This window comes from Cynocephalus volans, chromosome 6 (genome assembly GCF_027409185.1).
Source record: "Cynocephalus volans isolate mCynVol1 chromosome 6, mCynVol1.pri, whole genome shotgun sequence".
NCBI lineage: Eukaryota > Metazoa > Chordata > Mammalia > Dermoptera > Cynocephalidae > Cynocephalus > Cynocephalus volans.
Window position 1 is genome coordinate 22,856,437 of NC_084465.1, and position 24,204 is coordinate 22,880,640.

Sequence of the window (24,204 nt, forward strand, 5' to 3'; positions counted from 1 at the left end):
TGGCATTAAATCTAGGTTAGAAGATTCCTATAATGATTAGGGTATTTCCCCATTTTCCTAACAATTAGCAACATTAAGTAAAAATCAATTGTAATTAGAGAAGAGAATGAATACTAAACTAATTGAAAAAGTCAGTTGATACATATGAGCAGCGTTATTTAATCTAGAAATTCTATATTTCATAGTTTAACTATTATATATGACATATAAACCAACTAAACATATAGAGAAATAGTCATAATTCTCTTACTCTCTTAATAGCCTTAATTCTCTTAATTCCATGATTCTTAAATCAAATGAAATTACTTGCTGTGAATGTTTGCTAAAATAGATTTCTTAAAGGTCAATAACATTTCCTCAAAATTTTTTTATTGTATGAAAGCCAAAATTTTTATTTTCAATTTATATATTTGTGTTCTTGCATTTAACACCAATTGGGGAAAGTAATCTGGTATAATTCAAAACACTGGTTACCTAAGTAAGAGATTTAAACTTAATTAGTTCTAATGGTATCAATTTAGTAAGTCTTGGTTAGAGAAGGTAGGAAAATTTCAGTACTAAACTGCTTATGTTTTGGAAAAGTACACACAGTATTGTCTCTGGCCAATTCAGTAGTATTTTTTTAATTGTTATTCCAAATGCCTCAAATATCGTAAGAGTTTTCTGAGAAAGTTAATGTGATATTCTGAGGCACCTTTTAGTGAATCCAGGAGTTCCTGGTCCATTACATGAAAATATAGCAAAATATATACTGGATCTTTACAGAGAAAATGTAAAACTAATGTTATATTAGATATCGGGGTCCAAAAAGTGCCTTTTGTTATTACGGTCAAAAACAACATTTAATTTACCATCTTAGCCTTTTTTAAGTGTACAGTCCAGTAGTGTTAAGTATATGTACAGTGTTACATAACAGATCTCTAGAACTCTTTTATTGCAAAACCAAACTTCGTATTCACTGAACACTGCCCTTTTTGTTTTCCCTCACAGAAAAGTAATTTTTAAAGGTATTTAGGGCTTAGAATTTGCTTAAATGAAAGCATCGTGAATTCCTGTTTTCCTACAATGATAACATCACAAACTGAGCATTATAATAGATTTCACTCTAAGTCACCAAGTTATCTTTCAATATTTAAACCTATATATTCGATATAATGTCTTTCTGTTTTTGTAAATCATATTTGTTTAGAGAACTGCCAATTTTCAAAGGAGATGTGAGTCGTTAGTGTAAATGAGTGAGACAGATTATGGGTTGACAATATTTTCCTGTAAAGGGACAGAGAATAAATATTTTAGGCTTTATGGGCCATATGGGTTCTGTTGCAACTATTCAACTCTGCGATTGCAGCACAAACGCAGACGAGCAAGACTGCGTCAATAAAAATGTATTTACAAAAACTGGCACAGGCTAGATTTCTCCAGCGGGCCATAGTTTGCCAACCTCTGAATAAGGAGGGGAGGGGAGAGGAGGCAAGCAAAGAGGAACAGGGATAGGGAGTGGGAAAGAAAGAAAATCAAATAAAAGTATTTAGGAACTACTACTCCTGAGAATAAGTAGCCACTTAGTGGGGCCGACATTATCTGTTCTATTGATTAACTTTGATAGTGAGGCCTAGAAAATGGAACAAGTTTTTTTTTATGACTTGTTTCAATGCTGACTGAACTACCGACATTCTGTACATCAGCATAAATAATGAAAATATTGATCTTCAGTAAGTACATCATAGGACTTGACTTACCTTAGTAATGGATGGAATATGACAGTAATATTTCTGGCTCCAGGTTTGCAGACAAATTTTGTTCCTCCACCTTCAATTAAATTATCATCAGGACCCCCTTTCAGAAAAAAGAAATAGAGAGATTTAGCTGATCAGAACTTTGACAAATAAATAAATTAAGCTTATCTAGATGAGCTGTATACTGTCATAAGTAGGACCATCTTTGAAAGCAGTTTCCTTCAATATCTATAAAATTATTTTGGATGACTTGATCTGGACTTCTTCACTTGAATAAAGTATGGATTAGAATTTCCACTCTGGAGCGAGAATATGGAAGCACAGTAGTAATTTAAATGGCATATTTAAAGCAACAGAGCAAGGTTGTAACTCAGATAAGGTTAAAATTCTGATCTCCAGTGACTGGTGTCTATCTTGGACAGCATGGTAGATGAAACTTTCAGAGGAAGGAAAAAGTGCCATTCAAAGTTGTCCCAGGTTGAAAAGGTTAGAGCACAGACTCATAAACCTAACTGACTGCATCAATAAATCTAAAAGCCCAGTGACTGTAAGATACACAATTATTTTATGTACCCCTAAGAAAAAAATTCTAATTAAACTATACAGTGTTTTCTCAGAATCTTTATTTTTTCTTATTTAAAATCTCCTTTGGCTTTTACATAAATAGATGTTTGCCATAAATCTTTCATATATATTCAGTAAGGAATATCTGACTCAGAGTTCTCAATGCCTTTGTTTTATAATAGTGTCATCCTATGTCACCAAGAGCATGAATTTCTTAAAGGAGTGTTCCTCGTTGCAGTCAGTATTTTTTTTCCAAACTGCTGATATCAACTCTGCAAATTTTAAAGTTGATGTTCTCTTGATGCTATCAGAAGGTTTAAATAGCAGGTTTTCCTATACCAACCAGGATTCATACTCCTCCTGCACATGGCCCTTAAATGGCTTCTTAACTGAAACAGTGAAGGGTCATGGTGCAAGGAGTAACCACCAAACTCACACAACCAAGGCAATGATAATTCATCATGACTGTCTTCCAGTGGACAGCCATTAAGATGCCACTGATTTAAGATGTATCTTAATTTCAGAGGGTTTAGAATGTAAAAAAAAAAGTATGTAATTTTGGATGTTGGAAGAAATGCTTTCCCCTCACTCCTCATGTTTCTTTCCATTAGAATGAAGTTCAATGAATGTAGTAATCCCTGGTCTCTCTCCACCTTTTATCCACTCCAGGAGAAGGGAAGTAACTCCTCTGGTCGGTAAAAATTGAGAAGAAAAAGCTAAGCATGCGTGGCTTAGTAAAACCCTTATTCTACTTTAGAAATCAGAATGCCTGTAGATAGTAAGTGTTGTCTGGTATAAGTTCAGTTATAAAAGTCCTGCCGAGTCAGAGAAGAACTGAAGTGGTCCTAACACCTTCTAGAAGTGGGTGAATAAATCTAATTTTGATTTTCAGTTGGCAAGCCCACTTAACTCTACAACTAGGTTATATTCTTTAATAGAATTTATATCAGTATAAAAGTGATATTTCACTTTCCATCTACCTTATTTATGATATTTCCCAGCAGTTTCAGAACTCTAGCAGGAAAAATGGATGCTATTTAGTGGGCTTCCTCAAGACTCTAGCAATCTATGCCGATAATATTTCTAAATTAAACATTTTCTTTCTGATTACAGTTCTTTGCATGATACCAAACAAAACTAAAACCTCACCTGATTTATTATCTATCTTAATGGTCTATGAGGCATCTTGGAAATTGACTGATAAAAACATGTGAAGCTTCAGAAATCCATACCCTGGATCATCAAGACTTCCCAGAGGCATCACAGTCTAGACAAATACTATTAGGATCAGTTGTTTCCATCATTTAATCAGAGCACAGTTTTTCTTAAGAACAACAGAAAATATAATGGTGTGTACACCTCTTAATTCAAAATCATGAGCTGTTTCTGCTCATTTGAAAAAAAATCTATCTCGTAATGCTATATTTGCATTAGAGATATTAATGTCCTGCTAAGTTCTGCTAAGTTAAAAGGAAATCAAAAGGAAGGCATCAAGACTAACAAATAATACTCCTTTAATAAAAATCCTTCTTGAAAAGTCACATGGAGTGGTTAGAAACAGAAAAACAAACAAACAAAAAACCCCAAACAAATAAATATATCTTCTTAAAACTTTCCTTTCTAAGATTAAAAAATCTAGCCTACAATTCCATTAACAGTGACTATATACAAAATAATTCATATGAACTTTAACATTGGTTACTTCTATCACTGAATCACCAACGAGACATGTGTAGAAGAAACCAGGCTATATTCTGCACTCCAAGAACAGCATAAATCTACACACAAAAAATAATGCATTCACCTTCTCAATATGGACATATCTTTTAAGGACATATGTGAGTTGGAAAGATGACTTCCAGTGGTTTCTAAACACTCTAAAGTGCTATGATTTTAGGTACTCAATCATTAAATTCAGACCTGATTAACCTAGTTCCATTCAAACTAGTACTTTCATGGACACTAAATGCACACACACCTCTATATGTTGGCCACACTGGGCTCCCATCTGGAGGGCCCTCTCCCCTCTCAACATTCCTTTATGTCCCACATCTAGCCCCAAACTGTCAAAAGTCCCTCTTCCCAAGTCCACAATTCCATTAATAGTGACTATACATAAAATAAAACATATGAACCTTAACATAGGTCACTTCTATTATTGTTACGTGTTTTCTAATGCTTAGGTAACATTTTTCCACCTAGAACGTAACTTCCTAGAAAATGGTTACAGGAGCATACATTTGCTGAATGAATGGGGAACAAAGACCTAACCTGGTAGAATGCTATTAGAATTAGATGAGAAAGTATATGTGAAAGCCCTTTGTAAACTGTCAAAAATCTAACAAATGTAAGCAATTCTCTCTGTATCCCCAAAGACTTACAGGTCGTAGGTGTGTTTAATAAACATTTGTTGATTATGACAATATAGAGAATAAAGATAACAAAAGATAAGCTACAATACCAAAATTAAAGCACAGGAGTCACGAGAAATGTCAGTGAGATGAAGACTTGGCTGTGGAAATAAAGGCATAATAACAGTGCATGAGACCAGAAATGGAATAATGGTTTCATTTGTTCTAAAGCCTTGCTAGCTCCAGAAACATGATTACTGATTCACATAGTGGGGCTCATCTAAGTAAAAAGTAAAGTCTGGGTGGAAATATGAAAAAAAAAAAAAGACTCCCCTCCCTACTCCAAACTTCAGCATGGTGGGGACAAAGTTTTTGCTCAAGGTCATACACATGATAGGTTCAGAATTCAAATTTTAGTCTGTCTTCTCCAAGAACTATTTTTTTCCCCCAACTATACATCCTACAATGTGCTGAATATCATTTTATATTCCTAAAGAACTCACAGACTAAATAAAATGAGGTAGAGGATCGAGTGACTACAAGAAAATTCTAACATAGGAAGCACTAAACCCTGATTTTGTGGTAGTTTGACACATATAATGCATTTTCCATGGGATCAACACTAAATAGAGAACTCGGTTACTCAAGCCAATACACAACCAAAGCCTTTTTGATTAAAAATGTAAGTGAAACTTAAGAGAAATAATATTGTATGTATATAACCATCACGCAGGCAATGTTTGGGGGAAAACAGGTTTAGTGGTCTGAGGCCAGAAATGCCCCTTTGGTCTTTAGTAGCGTCCCAGCAGCACGAGCTAGAACTCTGCCCCTCCCCAGAGCTCCTGACTAGCCGGTAGTGATCGGATGACCCCCACACTCAAACTGCTGCTGAAGGCTCCTTGTAGGCCCAGGAACATGAAGACAGGACGACGAGAAAGGGTTGGGACCTTCAAGGAGGGAACTTTGGCGAGTCCGCCTGTCTTAGTCTCAGAAACTCTGATAGAAATCCATCTTTTCTGTTTCTCTGTAAAAAAAAAAAATAAATCCAACACCTGTCCTCCCTCCTTCTACTGTCACCACAGGTCATTTCCACATTTCTAATCACCTGAGGCCCATACGATGCCTCACAGTTTCATCACGACATAGAAAAAGCATGGCGTCCCACAGAAATCATCTTATACTCACTGTTTAATTTTAACAACAAAGGAAAAAGAGAGGATGGGGAAAATATAAAGTTTGAAAAGTCTCAAAAGTCTTATAATACGTTGAGCAGTCCTTCTATGTAAACGAGGAAGAATTTTCTTTTTCTTTTTTTTTTTTTTTTTCGTACTTAAAACCTTGTCTCTATTTCTGTTGTCCTCTGTAACTCTTAAAAATCCTGAGCGTGAATCTTGGGCTAATATTCATGAAGTACATCCTCCCCCCCCCACCACCACCCCAGTCATCCATAACTTAATATGGACGTGCAAACTGTGAGAAAAACAAGTGATTTTGGTGTATTCTTGTGGTACTCAAAAGTTATAATAAAGTATGAATGGCAACTATCATGCAGAATGCCATCTTCCCTCTCGTAGGCATTGGCAGACATTGTTAATTAAATCAAAATCATTTTTGTGTTCTAAGCAGCCACAACACTTGTTGAGAGTTGAAACATCCTGTTACGGAGAAAAACCATGTCTCTTGCTCAATATTCTTCCTTTATTAGGATTCAAAGTCAACACAAAATAATGAAACAAAACCAAAAAAGCATTCTTGGGTATTTTGTCAGAATACTTTTATCATACAAAATGAATCTCTTAGGGGTGGCATGAAGAAGCAAGAAATTAGAAGTTCATGAAAGCTGAGAGCATGAAAATTTATATTTAATTTCCTTAGTGGGATGGAGGCTTAAGGTGAGTGGTGATTAACTGAACTAGCCATTGAAAGAAATGGGAGAAAAATACTGATGAAGGATTCCTTGATCTTTTTATACTACCAAAGGCCCAGTTGAGATGAAACATCTGGAATGTATGGCAGTATCATCCAATTATGTAATATTCTAGAGCAGGAGTAAGAGTGGAGAAGAGAGACTGAGAGCCACAGTAAGGGATCTACCAGCTGGCTATTGCAGAAGAACAAGAGAAAAAAAGAGTTGAAGGTCCTGGTAAGAGAGAGATTCAGGTGATTAACCATAGATTGGTGAATACTTGATAAAAAAAGAAATAAGTTTGGGAGGGGCTTGGCCCAGGAAAATGGAAGAAGCTGATACTTGGTGGACTCTATAAGGTCAAAGAGTATTTTTGGCTGGAGTTGGAGTAAGAAAGATTTGGAAGGAATGGGAGGTTGTGATTAAAGAGGCAGATACTTAGAATTATATCCTTCCTCACTTTCCCTGTGGTCACAACCACAGGAGCCCCTCCCCAGAATTAGAAATGGGGAAGAGGGAAGGGAGCAAGTTTGATGTTTGGTAGTTAAAGAATTATGTAGCAGCAAAGTTTGAGGGTGAGGGTAAGGCAGAGAAATAAAGGAAATAAGGGAAATTCCAAGGATCTCGGCCCAGAGAATAAAGGGAAGTACCTTTTGATCTTCCCTACAATCGCACACAGTTACAGGCATAATGTAGAGAAAGAGAATCTAAATTAGGGACTGCCTAATGATGGCTTATTGTAAGAAGGACATATCTTACATGTTTTGAAGAAAAAGAACAGTGTAGTATGTGTACATGTAGTATCTTTCATTTGTTGGAAATTTCCATGTGAGCAGACTGCTAGGAAACAAATAACTCATCTCAGCTCTGCTTCAAGACCATCTCTCCTAGATTTTCAGTTAAAGACCATAAAGTAATTTTTAGAAAGAAATAAAGATCATATTCTTTTGTAGCTCAAAAATTGAATATATTCTAACTCCTAAATAACAAGTGAATTTTATAACAATCTACCATTTGGGGTGGTCTCTTGATATAAAAAACAAAACACCAGACAAAAAAAAGAAAGAAAGAAAGAAAAAACCAAAAAATGGTTCTATAATTATCTTCCTATCAATACATTAAAAGAGATTTGGAAAGATGGGATGACAAGGGAAGAAAGAAAACAAAGCAACAAATTTCAAGGTTGAGAATAGCTCATTCTGAACCATCGGTAAAATGTGTTTACCTGGAGCTCTTCCATGAGCGTAAGTCAAAGAAGGATCCATTAGTAGCAGTACTGAATGTTTCTTTAATGGAGTCTGAAATAGCATGCTCTATGATGCAAAATGTAAGATATAAGCCAATTACCAAAGCATCCACAGTCACTGCATGCATTTTTAAATGGTTGATCAATAAGGCACAAGGGAACTTTAATTGACCGTCTTTGAGGAGCATTCCTATTCTAGTGACATTATCCTCCAACTCACTTTACTTTAAGGTTACACAGAAAGACTGCATTGATTCTTCTTCCACTCTTGAACTGATACCCTAGTTTTAATTATCTTGCATCTATTAAATATGTTTTAGTGGCTAGTCAGGTGTATCTAGCCTGGAGCCCTCGTGTGTAAGCTGGGGTCCCCTACCTTATTTATCATGGGTCTGATTTCTTTCACTTAGCATATTTTTAAGGTTCATCCATGTTGGAGCAAATATCACTATTTCATTTCTTTTAATGGCTGAATAAAATTCCAATGTATGTATATATCACATTTAATTTGCCCAAATGTTTATCAGCTGATAAATGGATGTCTCCATTTTTTGGCTATTATGAATAATACAGCAAGGAACATCCATGTACAAGTTGTATGTGGATATATGTTTTCAACCCTCTTCGGTACATACCTAGAACTGGAATTGCTAAGTCATATGGTAATTCTATGTTCAACATTTTAAAAACTGCCAGACTGTTTTCCAAAGAGACTGTAACCTAATATGAGTTTTTGTTTTCTAATTTTAAAAAACTAGTTGTTATTTAACAGAAAATCGGGGGCATGGGGAGTTAAGGGTGGATGCAGTGGGCAGCACACAGAAGAAGTACGAATATTTTGTTCTACAGAGGAATCTCTTCCCATAAACTCCACTTCCCCAACCTGTCTCCTGTAGGGGTGGCCCTGTCTATTTCAAAGGATCACTGAGGAAGTATTACCAGACATAACAGATGATGGCTACAGCAGAAGCACTTGGGACTTGGTACAAGTGGGAAACTGTCTGTGCTATCTGCACTATTTCAATGAAGTGTCTGTGCTGTTTCATCACCCATGATTAAAACAGACAATAAGGTTTCTCTCCTCATTCAGGTTTTAAATTGCAGAAGATTTTACTGTTTACTCGGTAGTTATTATTAAAATAAAGCACAAGTAACATGAAGGACACAGATTGCAGTGAATTTCCCTAATCAGATGAGTGCATCTCTGTGCTGACCTACCATGTATGTTTGGCTAGTCAGAGTCTTCTGATGATGGTGTGCCAGTTGAGAGGCAGATTTATGATGTGGATAAGCACAAACTGAAAACACATTGAACCCATCAATCTTATTTTGCCTGTGAAGTGGCCTACAATGAAACTCGGGCCTCTGGGAATGATTAGTGCGTAAATATAATAGTTTGTGTAGAAGGAATGGTGTTGTTAAATGCTGTCATTGCCTTCACACTCAGATATGTGCTTAAATCTAGGTACTCCCAAAGCTGGAGAGGAATTACTTTGAAGGGATCAACATGGCAAGCACAAAGTATAATATCCCAAAATAATTAAGAGAAGTAGAAAAGATAGAGGGCTCTTTAAATACAAATTTAGTCAAAATACAGGTTGCAAAGCATGGCGGCATTTAGCTTGCTAACAAAGATAAGCAGTTCTGGCATCCAAAGAGAAACAGCATTACTTCATGGCTCATTGGAAGCATCTGGATGACTGAGGCACAGGTGGCTCTAAGTAACTTTACTAGCAAACCCATAGTCACTGTTTAGGTTTAATTAGCAACAGTCAACTTTCCAGGCACTCTAGGCAGCCACTCTTGCAACATTCTCACAGAAGTAAAATCAGTCTTCCAAGGCAGCTAAACAGGAGCGATAAAATGATTAACACTCAAAAGTACAACGGAAGAGGCATTTTTTACTATTTCCATATAAACAGAGAATAATATAGTATTATACATAACATGTTCAGCAAATAACTGATAAAAATAATCAGTATTTTACAATCTATACAGGCTGTCCTGCAGCTCTCTAATGCCCGATGTTTTTTTTTACACCAATACTATATATTGATAAAAAAGGAAATACAGCCCCTCCTATTTATCTACAATTGAAGTAATAAACATCATAGAGAAAAAGACAAGCTTTCTAAGTCTGAAGTCTTGACCTCTATCTTTCAATGAATGCAGTAAGTTCAATGTCAGCCATCCACCAAAGCAAAAAGTAGTGAATTTTTCCAATCTTATTTGCTCCACATTTGTCTTGGCATGGTTATCCTCAAATTTTTTATTTCCCATTTGATCAGTTATGATTATTGTAGAGCACATACCCAAAGTGTTCACATTTCATGTTCCAGTTCTAGGAATTTACTCCCAACCTCAATAAAAAATAACAGCATGAGTGAACTAAGATTTAGCAACAAGGATGTTCATCACAGAACATGGTGGTATATTAAACTTAAAAAAAGGAAAACACTTAAAATGCAAAACAGAGAATTGATTTAATAAACAAACATAAACGTACAAACATACATACATATATACATACACAGATATAACTGGAGTATAAGACAGCCATTAAAAATAGACAAACACTACAACAAGTCAAGAAAAAACATATAAAAGGCAAGAGCCATCATGGTAAAAAGTTATTAGTAAAAGTCATTCTGTGAAATAAGCCTGTGCTGTGTCTGATAATTGCAATACTGGAAGTCTTTGCTGACCTGGTTCTTTTGTCTTTCGCCTCTGCTGAACCCTGGTTCCACTTTTCCTGTGTGTGTGTGTTTTATACGTTCATATTCCTTAGAAATTTGTCTGTAGCAATTCTTTAAGGCCTGGTTTTAAGACAGGGTCCACCAGAAAACACTTCCAACAGCTTCTGTTAGTCCACCTAAAGGAACTGACAACCTGGAACCCATTTTGAACTAAATTCTCACTTGGAAATGTTTTCCTAGTACCCAGAGGATGTATATTTTGACAACAAACCTAGTTATGAATTCTCTAGGGATTTTTCCTCCCTTCAGCTTATGCCAAAACGGCCAATTTTCCTTTAGTCTCTTATAGGAGGTGTGGAGATTACAGAAAAGGGATGATATTTTTACATGATCCATATACTTTATGTGGAATGTGGGGGTACTTTCTGTCAGACACCCCCACACACACACCACCAAGGTTAAATGGGCCCTGGGCTTTGTTCCTGTTCTCCTGTGACTTGCAAGTCCACTTGGGCTTGGCAAATACCCTCAGGGTGAAAATAGGCTTTGATAACACTTTCTCCAATCTCTCTCTGATGTCCTTGGGTGTTTTTCCCTCCCGGTAATCCTAACTTTCTTGCTAGCACATTAAAATAATTTAATGCATTTTTATTTACTTATTTTTTGTTTAATTTTAACTTCTCAATCAATATACATTGTAGTTGATTTTCGTGACCCTTTACCTGTTCTTCTTTCCCCCTCTCCTCCCACCCCTCACATCATATCTGTTCACTTGTCTTAACAAGTTCAAGGAATTGTTGTGATTTAATGCATTTTTAAGTGTTTCATCCAGCATTTTTAGTTTTTTCATAAAAGGATTGAGAAAGGTACCAGTTGCACTGCTGGAAAGAGAAGTCTCCACACAATCTACTCTTTACAGAAGAGAATAAAAAGAACTTCACCTCAGACAAGCAAACAGAAAGGACATTATTGGGGGGGAGGAGGGGAGGGAGGAGGGAGGGAGGTTTTGGTGATGGGGAGCAATAATCAGCCACAATGTATATCGATAAAATAAAAATTTTTTTAAAAAAATTTAAAAAAAAATAAAAGATAAAAAAATAAATAAATAAATAAATAAATAACATTACGTGAATAGCTGGAAAAAAAATAAATAAATAAATTTGTTAAGCTTAAAAAAAAAAAAAAGAACTTCACCTCAGAAATCAATTATTCTAGTGCAACTATCTTTGATTTCTAGATTACAAAATTTTCTTTACAATGCATTCTACCCATTGGTTTTATTTACATTTTTCTGATGCTGCATAAAATAGCATAGTAGCAACTTTACTAAGTAGAAATTGATTCCAATTACTATAATCATTGAGATATTGTATATAATAATTCTAATGGAATTTTTTTAAGCGACATTAACTGTATTTTTTGCTTTGGGATATTAGTTATGCTTCAGAAAAAAACTGGTATCATTTTGTGCTGACATTTTTACATGGTCTAATTATGATTATTTTATGCTCTCTTTCTTTTATGAGAAGCATCTTAGATCTTACCATGATTATCACAAGAAATTCCCAAAGGAGAGAAATAAAATGGGCAAAATTCATGGCAGGTCTGTGCAATTTTAGTCTAAAATGTTTCTCAATTATTCACCCCTGTACTGGAAAATTACATCCCCTCAAAACTCACTGAAGCTTGTATTGTGTCCCCTAAGTTTTATGTATTAGAAACTTGGCCCCCACTTTGACTGCTAAGAGGGTGGGAAATCCTATTATGGTAATTGAAAGATGGAGCTTTGAAGAGGTGATTGGATTGTGGGACCAGGCCATAGTGAATGGATTAAAAATGGTGGTCAGGGGCATGGTTCTGAGGGCTTTAAAAGAAGAGAGAAGAGAGTCTGTCTCTCTCTGTTCTCTGCTCCACCATTTTTGCAACGTGATACCCTGCCATCACTGTCGCCATCACCAAGGCCTTTACCAGCTGTGTTCCCTGGACTTTGGACTTCCCAGTCTCAGAAACTGTAAGCAGTAAATTTTGTTTTCTTATAACAAAATACGTGGAACTAAGTGATTTATAAGCAACAGAAACAGACTAATACACCCCCAAAATAGGTGTTTAAACTTAAATCACTATAATCAATGGTTTTCAAAAAAGCAATTCTGAAGGAACTGTATTTAATAGAAAAACACAATTTATTTCATTGAATTCAATAATATATAATCAGTAACTCAGCATCTTTGTGATAGTAGCAAGCTTATGTTGAAATAAACATAAGCAACAGACATAGTCCCTGACCTCAAGAAGTTCATGTTATGATTAGGGTATAAAAAAGAACAAATCAAATATTACAGACAAAGCTATTATAAAATACAGCAAAAGAATAAAAAAGCCTTTCAACAAGACCAACTGTTCTGGAGTTTGGAAACCAACTTATATAAGCATAATAAAATCCAGGGTAGAAATGAGAAGTTATAGTTTGGCAGAGAAAATATGACACTCTTCCTCTGTAAGGTGACCTGATATTGATAATACAAGAAAACAAGCTGGAAAAGATAGCACATAATACAGAACTCCTAATACGTGGATTCAATATATACTCTATTTGGCTGATCAAAACAGTGACTCAATCACAGAACAAAGGAGCCTACTTATCAACATTTTCTAAATACATCAAATAAAATTACTGCTACAACCTATTCCTGGAAAAGTAATTTTTCTTTGTATTTCTTTAAAGACTGGTGATTCCGCTTTTGTATGCTGTTTTTCAAAACTCTAAAATATAGACAAGGCTTTTATTAAAATAAAATGTACTTGTCGATTTAGCTTGGAAGGAAACAGAGATGGGCAGAGGTTACCAACAAAAATGCTCTGAAGATACTAGACAAAGCAACGTAGGCCTACTAACTAATGGTCCACGGAAGGCAGCTTCAGTGTAAACATTTTCTATCTCCACAATCAAGCACCACCCCAGCAAGAGAACTAAGGAGAGACTAGAACAAACAGACGGGAGGCAGATTAAATTCAAATACATTTGACAAGTATTTATTAAGTACCAACCATGTGCAGGTAGTGTACGAGGTCCTGGCGACGGTAACAACATTATTCATGTACAAAACCTTAGAGTCAGTTTCACTCTTCTATTTTGCTCATACCTCTCATGCAGTCCATCAGCAAACCCTGCCAATTTGGTCTTCAAAACATAAAGAATACCAGTACCTCTCATCACCCTCACTGCCACTACCTTCCCAGACACCACCGTCTTTCTCCTGGGCTCCTAACAGGTCTCCCTGAGTCCATCCTTGCCCCCTTTCAGTGTATTGCTAACATACATGCCAGAGTGATACTCTTAAAATGAAAGTCTGATCCAGGTTCTCTTCTCCCCGGAATGTTCCAAGGGCTTGCCATCTCATTTGGGGTAAAAGCCAAACTTCTTTCAATGACCTATAAGACCTCTGTTCATCCTGGTCCCTCTGCCTGTCAGCATTCTTCCCCAAGAACCGCAGGCCTCACTCCCTTACTTCCTTAAGGTCTTTACTCAATTATTTTGTTCTCAGTAAGCCCTTTCTTGGAATACAAAATAAGAGTAAAATAAATAAAATCATTTAAATATTAAATCCAGTCAGTAGAAAGCATATACTTCTTTATACCAGCAACTACAGTCTATAAAAAAACCTGGCCATGATGATACAATTCTGAGAAAGAGATTACACAGGGAATGCCCACTAAAACAACACATTTGCACAAGCTCACAACTCAAGCATATGTATAAAAAGTTAAAACCACATATAAAAAAATTAAAATCATGTATATCTTCATGTCTGAGCTAACTTTTTCCTCCTAAGAAGCTATCCTGAGTGTTTTTCCATGTCATTAAATATTCTTTAAGAACATGAGTATTAAAAATTACAAACATTGTAGGGAAATGCCAAACATTCACCATTCAACAACTGTCTTCTGTGTTATAAAAGACTAGAACAGTGTGGCAAGAGAGACCATGATACCTGTATAATATTTAACAATAATCTCTAAAATATCTATTAGGGGCTAATTTAATTCAGGCTAGAGAAAACCTCTTTCAGGAAGTGACATTTACACAGACACCTGAAGGGTGAGTAGGAGTTGGTGTGTAAAGAGTAGAGGGAGATATGTTCCAGGCAGAGGGAAGAGCATGCATGAGGCCCTGGGCACATTCAAGGCAACGAAAAAAGCTCAGTGCAGAAGAAGGCTACTGAGGAAGGTGAGTGCATGCAGAAGGGAAGCAGGCAGAGCCTGATCACACAGGGCCTGATAGGTCATGTGAAGGAAAATAGATTTTGTATCCTAAGTACATTGGGAAGCTATTAAAGATTTAGAGCAGGGCCGTGGATAGGGTTTAATGGAAATATAAGAAGATCATGTTTTTAAAAACTCAGAGTAATCTCTGACACAATTATCTCCTTAATTTTTATCCTCACATAAAGTCGTGCTTCAGAATGCCTCTCCTATGAGCTCCAAAGCAAAGTCTCGGAAGTCTCTCAATCCTCTCCGCTAAGCAGCACATAGAGTCTGCAGCTTCTGGGACCATCATCAACCAAGTAAGGCAACAAAACCTCTGGTTAATACAACCAAAGCCCACCAGACCTCTCATTCCTATTTCATTGGCTAATTTCCATTCCCAATCCATAACCCCCCTCATAGTCCTCCCAATTTCCTTGCTCCTGATCCAGACCCTACTTTTCTCCAGTCTCCAAAACGCCTCACTCTTATTCCCCAGTTTTCTCCTGTGAACACCATTTCTCTCAGGCCTCTCAAGTGTTGGTTATTTCCTCTCTCACGGGCAGGAGAATTAGCAGTCTAGACTGGGTGGTATATCTCAAAGCAGCTTCTAAATCTCACATGCTAAGGACCATCCCATCGTGCTGTGCCATCCTATCTTCCTTGGCTACCATCTACTAACCCTGGCTCCTGAGTCACAGTCTTCTTCCCCAAAGTTCTTCCAGTAGCTAGAATGATGACCTCAACATTCAACATTCATATTTATGGCCCTTCAAACACAGGGGCCTCTAAGGGCTTTGGGATTCTCATCTCCAGTGACCTCATTCATTCCACCTCAGGCACTGTGCTGGATACAGAGACACACCATCCAGAATCCCCTTCAAGGAAGGGGTTGCTTCAGCTGCAGGGAGTGCTGTCAGATACAGCCACAAGCTGTCAGCAACTTCAGAATCAGCGTTGCTGCAGAGCCTCTTCACTGGAGGTTGTACCCTTCCCAGGCGGGCCCACACCCAGTGACTGAGTAGGCAAGAATATAAAGGCCCAGCTATTTCCACCCAATGAAAAACAATTCTGATGGGCCAGATCTCCATTGTTTCCTGCTGGGTTGGCCAAAGCTCTAAGGAGCCCATCTCCAATTTGACCTTTCTCTTTGCAGAACCTACTTCTGCCCCACTTCCTTTCATAGGTGGTAAGTCCCAATAGATATTTGCACCTTTGTCTCTGTCTCAGTGTCTGCTTCTGGAGAATCCAATTTGCAACAGCCATCTGATACCCCTGGTCTCAACCCAAATCTTATTACCATCTATTACTGCTCTAACTACAAATTTCCCATTCACCTCCCCAAATATTCGTTGACCCCATCATGCCTTTCAATCTACTATTCCATTCCCTTTCTCCCATTTTATCATCACCTTTTCTGTTTTTCACTTTCCTCCTTATTCAACCAAGATCCCATGATGCATAATGCCAAGAACACTCTTGCCAATACTGTCACTCATCTTTTTGCCCCTTCAACATGCCAGGCCAGCAAAAGCCAACCCTAAAAAAGCTCAATTACCTATGTTTTCTGTGTTTACCCTAAAGCACTGCCAAAGAGAGTCACCAAATAAGACACAGTGGCTGACTTAAATGGGTCCTGCAACACTGTCCCAAAAGCCTACTGCATTTCTCTGGATAATTCATTCTCCCACTGTCTACAACTACTATACCAATCTTTCTCCACTCTCAAACCCTAGTCCCATTATGTTCTCCCTCATTCTTACCAAATAGCCTTATTTCTTATTAATAAATAAGAAATATTTATAGAGAAAATAGTTGTCAATAATCTGGACATCCTTCACCTTCTTATTTCCAGAAAAACAAATGTTCCTACATCTATACCCACTCTAGCCTTCTTCCCAAAGCATTTAAAAAATAGCTCCCCCAAACTAAAGCTAATACCTAGGTGTCTTAGAACACTATTAAGCTTATTACATTAATGAAAATTCAGCCTCACTCAAAATAATCAAAGAGAAATAAATTGATAGCACACATTAAACTGACAGAAATACAATATTAAATAATAAGGTGTGATTGTAAAGTGACAAGTTCCATAAACCAGATTTATTTTTTCAGAAATTGTTTTCTTATTGCTTATAAAACTAAAAAATTATTTTTAAATTAAAAAAAATTTGAGAACAATGAAAAAATAATAAAATATATAATAATATATAATAAAAAACTATAAAATGTATTCTTTTTCTCTACACACACACACACACACACACACACACACAGAGTCTTGCACCACATAACGACATTTTGGTCAAGGACTGTGGTCCCATAAGATTATAATGGCTATATCATATAGCCTAGGTATGTAGCAGAGTACACTATCTAGGTTTGTGCAAGTACACTCTGTGATGTTCGCACAATGATGAAATCCCCTAACAACACGTTTCTCAGAACATGTCCCTGTCGAGAAGGAACACATGACTGTATATACGCACAGGGGGAAAGGGAAAGGGAGATCCACATCTATATATAGACATATAAGGGTTCTTCAATAAGTTCATAGAAAAAATAGAATTGAAAGATAATACGAATCTTTCCATGAACTTTTGAAGTATCCTTGTACATTTATAAGACATCATCTGATTGGATCTAAAAAATGTGGGATGTTTATTATACTCACATTTGTGTACACACACACACACACTCACACGAACTGTGTTATTACATATAATACAGCTCAGTGAGTCAGCCTAGAGAAAGGTACCTTTGCCTTATGATGTGAATCTGTGATGTGAATCTCAATGAGATCTCTACAAGTAGGGAAGTATTAAAGCCAAATCTTTTATTTATTAAAGATTCTGTCTCTAAATAATTCCCTGAAGGATAATCCTTCAGAGAAGCAGGCAACATGGTCACAGTTCTTAACCTTTGTAGGGTCAGAAAAGTTTTTCAGAATCCGATCTAAAGTATAGATTCTCTCATTAGAAAAATACACATATAAAAATGTGTGAAGAAAAAATTTTACAAATAATTCCAGGGGGTTCATGGACAGAAACCCAGGTGTAATAGAATTAATAGAGTTTCTGGAATCAGAAAGATCTGGACTCATTCCAATTTCGTTGTTTCCTCTATGTGTCTGTCCTTGTCAAGGCATTTAAACTTTTCCAACCTCTAATTACTTATTCATAAATAGCATAACTATACTTTCTTTGCCCACAAGGATTTATTATAAAGAACAAATCTGTGTGTGTGAAGCTCTTTGTAAAATTTCACAAAGTACATTATAAATGCTAGTTATTACAATGTGAAAACACTGTTGTGTGTTTTGATAACTCCTGCTATGAAAAAGCTGTAAGAGTGAATCCTCACAGGAAAGCAGGCTTACTTCTTATAGTTTTATTCTTGGGTATAAAAAGAAAAAAAATAGTAGAGGAAATGGGGAATGTTTAGGTTAGAAGAAAGAAGGAGAAATGTGGTGGGAGAGAAATATAATTTTGCCTTGAGATATGTGAAGTGCTATATTACAGAAAAAGAGTCAAAATTGTAATTCTGTGGTCCTAGAAGACAGTATTAAGATAAATACCTTGAAACCTTCAAAAAGGCACATTTAGCTATATAAAGGGAAAATCTCACTCAGGATTAGAAGGGCAAGAAAAAGTAATGACAGGAGACAGTTTCTTCCTTGTAACTTACGTCCATTATTTGTTTTTCCTAAGAGAAGCTAGATGCCCATTTGCAGTGGTACCATAAAGGAGATTTAAAGCATTGATTGGAAAGTAAGATTCAATTCCAACAGTGAGATTCTGGGATTTTATAAAAATATCCTGGGATTAAATTAACAAATATTATTAAGTCAGAGACCATCACCAAGGATTCTGTAGCAGTAGTCAACTTCCCTAAAAAATTAGTGATTGTAGTATCACGGTCATGTAGGATCATAAAAAGGGAACTAAACTTGTAACATGTCTAATTTTATTTAGTTATGTCCAGTTGTATAAAGAACAAAAAGCAATACTGTATACATTAAAGAGCAAATGATTATAAAGTAATGCAAAACAGTGATTAAAAAAAAAAAAAAAACTGTGAAAAACCAAAGAGTACAGAACAATAAAAAAGCATTTGGGTCTCTTATTTCATAGGTAAATAGTTTTTCAGGGACTATTACCACTAGTGTGTTGGTAAATGCTTAATAACCAGTTCTCTGACAGGGCTGGGAGCCCTGATTTATAGCATTTGCTGATACCTGTTGTGTATACACTCCCATCATGGCCAAGTTCAAGCTATCAACAGGAAATGTGCACAATCTGTTCCCATTAACCAAGTCCAGCCTGCACTGGCACACCAATGAGTCTATAACTATTCTTATGATCCTTATTATATAACTTTATCTCAATCCCCCCTCCCCCAAAAAAACCACATGTAAGGTAATGCTATCATTTCTTTAAATACAAGATTTTTCCCATTTCTGTTATAACTACGTTTTACAGATACGAATTTGTATTTATGTGTCAGTGTGAGAGTGCAGTTTATGGGAAAATATTTCTCTGTTAATGTTTCTCCTTAGCTGACTTCAACGTATTCCCTAGGCGCATCACACAACTTAGGGAGGGTAGAGCAATTGCCACAGAGTTATTATAAATAAATAATCAAAAAATATTTTCCAACTCGCTCCAGGCACAATATACATGTAATTGGAATATGCTGTATTCACAAAAAGCAAAAAATCATTTGGTATGAATTTCTGAATCAAGACCTGGAACAACTACAAGTTCAACTGAAGTATGAAAACATTCCACACATGAAATAATATGAAGGAATTCTGTATTTTCATACTGGATTTCATATAATAAAAAGCATTTCCTTTCTACCTCCTCCTTTTAATTAATGAACCCTAAATGAAGGCAAAATGTATGTGGGTACTTCAAAACGTTCACGGAACGATTCATATTACCTTTTAATTTTATTAAATTTTATTTATATATTTTATTTATTAATTAATTTTCCACAAACTTTTTGAAGTACCTTCATGTAATTAGCATTCCCAACACTTCCATGAAGCTCAGGACAAAAACAACTGTTGAAATTTCAGATATCTAACAAAGTTATCCTTATGTTTTAAAAATACATATTCACGGACATGGAAATTTGAAATTTATGTAATTTTACCATGTCCTGAAATATTATTCCACCCACCTCTCCCCAACCATTTTAAAAAACATAAAAACCATCTTTAGTTTGCAGGCCACACAAAAATTAAAAATAAACAAATAAAAATACATATTCAGGCATGTAGGGATAAAATGACATGATGTCTGGGAATTGCTTTAAAATACTTCGGCAAAGAATAGAAAAGGAAAATAGGAGATGAAGCAAACAGGGTAAAATTTTGATGACTGTGTAACTATTAAACCTTGAAAATGAGTATATAGAAGTTGAATGCATACTATTTTCCCAACTTTTGTGTTTGTTTAAAATTCTTTCAAAATGAGTGATTAAATAAAGCTGCCAGAAATACAGCAGTTACATTTAACACAGATAACAACCATTTATTAATTTTCCCTGGATCCGGGGCGTTGGTGGTCTGGTGGTATAGTGGTGAGCATAGCTGCTTTCTAATTTTCCCTGGATCCGCTAGAGTAGAAACCCTCTTAAACTCTGTTGCAGCCTGTTTGAATACTGTATTCATTATTCTCATTATTTAACAATTAAAGAATAATAATAAAATTTAACTTTTCAGGCCAAAACTGTGGGTAGTACTCTCCAATTCAAATGTACTTATATAGGGGCTGGCCCTTTAGCTCATTTGGTTAGAGTGTGGTGCTGTAACATCAAGATCAAGGGTTTCAATCCCTGTATAGACCAGCTGCCAAAAAAAAAAAAAAAGAGAGAGAGAGAGAGAAAGTATTTATATAAAGGTATAGTGCCTTTCTAGGGTTATTTTTGACTTTGCAGAGATAACTATCACCATTTTATAATACTAATTGTTTATTATTAAAGTAAACTCCCTCAAGATAAACTCTTGTCTTTAGCCATTTTGGATTCCTTTTGCTGAGTGCAAGCCTGGCAGGTAGTATACACTCTGTAAGCCATGATTTAGGAAAAGCAGGCTTGACAGCATGACACTCAGTGTATGTCATCAGAAGCATTAGGTTTAACAGGAGTTACTTAGAGGCAGTAGGCAATGGTCTCCAAAGTATCTACCTAAAGAATGACCTGCCTTAACATATGCTTACAGCACCTCTCCAAATACACAGGGGGCTGAAGGCAAAACATCTCAACTGGATACAAGTTGGTTACAAGTCTAGTATAGCTGGAGAAAAGCTTTAAATTCTGGGCCCCAAACAAATTACTGTTTAGCTGAACTAGGTTCATGAATCTCATATTTTAGTATTTTATTTCATCTTCATTTTCAGTGCTTTTTGAAACAGTTGAATGTGTTGCCTTCTCCCTCCCCCAGGGACTGTGACCACCTTAAAGGGAAGGTCTCTATTTCAGTATAACGCCTAAATCTCTAACAGTGTTTGGTAGTTGATGAATACAATAAATTTAAAACCATTCTGAGAAGCAGAAAGAAATTACCACAAACTCAAATGGGATAATCAAACAAATCGTTAACCTAGACACTTTGGAGGAATATAAGAGAAGACATTCATTAGACTCATCCTTCTGTTTTTTCAAGGGAAAATGTATTTCCATTCGTTTTCCATTTACCCCACAAAAATAAGTCCCAAACTGAGATTAAAGTGTTCTATATTAAACTAAAATGCTGAAATCTAGCTTAAAACAATCCCCCAGGAAAATTTTACTATTAAATTCTGAACATCTTCAAATTGAAGAATATTCTACTAACAAAACTTTTAATGCCTTATTTCAAAAAAAACTTCCAAAAGAAAATTTTCCAACTCCACTTATAACTAAAAAAAGTCAGTAAAGTATGACTTAAAATTATTTAATGATATCAATTTTTGCTTGCTTTTTCCCCCGCATCTTTACTTAGCGCATATTAAATTCAAACTTCAGAGCCATGCTTGTTTGCTTTTCTCAAATCTATTTTTATACTTAAGTTGTACAAAATTTTATTCAATGGTCCATTTTATATGACTCCGTGAACAAGAGACAACCATGTAACACATAGCAAGCACTGATGCAAATTTGTCCATTATAATAATCTGCATTTCTACTGTTAATTTTTCTTATGAGAAGTCTATAAAATGATTATAGTCTTCTGATCTTAAAGCACAGTAGAGAAGAAAATATTAGAATGATCACAGGATGCTGTGGTCGTACAATTTCACTCTGATCTCTTTTATGTACAATTCCATGGAGATATTGAAGGCTTCTTTTGATGCCCTAAAATTATTTATTTACTAAATTTCTGAGCTTGATGCCATGAAATGAATTTAAATATTGTTATGCAGATAATGCTTAGGTACAATGTCCTTCTGATGCTGCCTAATCTATTTTTACTCCCAACACTATCTTGTCTGAGATCCAACACCATATGCATTGAAATAAGTTGCTCTTCAATGTTTCAAAACCTGATTTATTAGTTGTTCACATTCCATCTGCCTCAGAAAACTGCAATGTGTCTTTACTTTCACTGGTTGCCCAAAAGGTTGAGGCTCAATTTTCCTTCACTTTATCATTTGATCAGCTTGTCAGACACATGTGTTAAGGTCTCTTTTCAACTATATAAACCACTTAAAATTCATGCATTTTTTAAAAATTAGGCCCATACAGCCAGAGCTTGATTAACGCATTTGTCATCTTCCATATTTACTAGTGTCCCAGAAAAACTGGTCTCAAAATACTGCCCTTACTATTGAAGCCAGGCTGTAAAAATGATGCTTGCCAAAACTCAGAAAATAAATTACTTTATTATTAGCAAATACACATTGTATGATCTACAGCTACAAAAAGGTAAAACAATCCTAGGGTCTATAAGTAACTACCATAGATTATTCCATCTGTTATTATTTAAGGACATGTGAATTTTTAGGGAGAAGAGAAAAAAATGGTCTGAAAGAGGCAAGTTCGACCAAAGAAGATACCTCTTACATGGCTGTACAGGAAAGAGAAAAGCCACCATTTAAAACAACAGCAAGGGTTCCAACTCTTGGCTACTGTAAATAGCCCTGCAATAAACATGGTAGTACAGGTATCCCTTTGACATGATGATTTCCATTCCTCTGGGTGTATATATGGTAGATCTCTCTGCAATTGTTTGAGGAACCTCCATACTGTTTTCCACAAAGGCTGCACCACTTTGCAGTCCCACCAACAGCGTAGGAGGGTTCCTTTATCTCCTCATCCTTGCAGCATTTATCATTCAGAGTCTTTTGGATATTAGCCATCCTAAATGGGGTGAGATGCTATCTCAGTGTGGTTTTGATTTGCATTTCCCGAATGCTGAGTGACGTTGAGCATCTTTTCATGTGTCTTTTGGCCATTTGTGTATCTTCCTTTGAGAAATCTCTATTCAGCTTCTTTGCCCATTTTTTAATTGCGTTACTTGTTTTTTTGTTGTTAAGTAGTTTGAGTCCCTTGTATATTCTGGATATTAACCCTTTGTCAGATGTATATTTTGCAAATATTTTCTCCAGCCTAAATGCCCATCATCGGATGAGTGGATAAGGCAAATGTTGTTTATCTACACAATGGAATACTACTCTATTAAAAAAAAAAATACTATCATTCACAGCAACATGGATGGACTTAGAGAAAATTATATTAAGTGAAATAAGCCAGGGACACAAAGAGAAACACTGCATGTTCTCACTTATTTGTGGGAGCTAACAAAAATAAATAAATAAACAAACAAATAAACAAACAAACAAATAAATAAATATACAAATAAATGGCGGGGGAGGGAGGACAAAAAGAAGACACAACAATCACAATTCTTTGAACTTGTTAAGACAAATGAACAGATATGACATTGATGGGGGCAGGGGGAGAGGGAGGGAGAAAAGAAGGAATTGATAAAGGGACATGAAAATCAACTACATTGTATATTGATAAATTAAAAGAAAATTTAAAAATAAATGAATAAATAAAACATCAAGGGAAGCAGGCTCTCAAGGCTAAGATGGGTTTTAATTCTAACTGCTCTAGGAAGAAGGTTAAAGGACCACTCAGTGAAGATGCTCAGGACATAAGGGATTTGCCACTATGAGACACGTAAGTTCAGCCATTGCACAGAGGAAAGAAAAAGACATGAATAGAGCAATATCGGGGATAAGGGACCTGAGGATGTTGGATAACTAGGGAGCCCTGGGCTCTTCATGGTAACTGAAATGAACAAGACAAAGGATATGAGGAGATGAAACAGACTATAGAGGTGAGAGGTAAGAGTTGTGGGGGATTAAGGGGCATGAAAATTGCCAGCAATATGCACAGCTCTGGGGTCCTCACCTTTTCATTGCTTGCCAATGGTGGTGCGGGAGCTACCCTCTTAAAATAGTCT

The 24,204-nt window shown here is 36.0% G+C and overlaps 1 protein-coding gene across 2 annotated transcripts in view; it reads right to left on the minus strand.

The window, feature by feature from the left end:
• Positions 1 to 24,204, minus strand: part of EXOC4 (exocyst complex component 4) — a 791,906-nt gene that overhangs the window by 422,623 nt on the left and 345,079 nt on the right. For both annotated transcript variants that reach the window (XM_063100340.1, XM_063100341.1), the window contains exon 10: positions 1,740 to 1,836. In XM_063100340.1, coding sequence (XP_062956410.1) covers positions 1,740 to 1,836 — 97 coding nt within the window. The remainder of the gene's footprint in view (positions 1 to 1,739; positions 1,837 to 24,204) is intronic.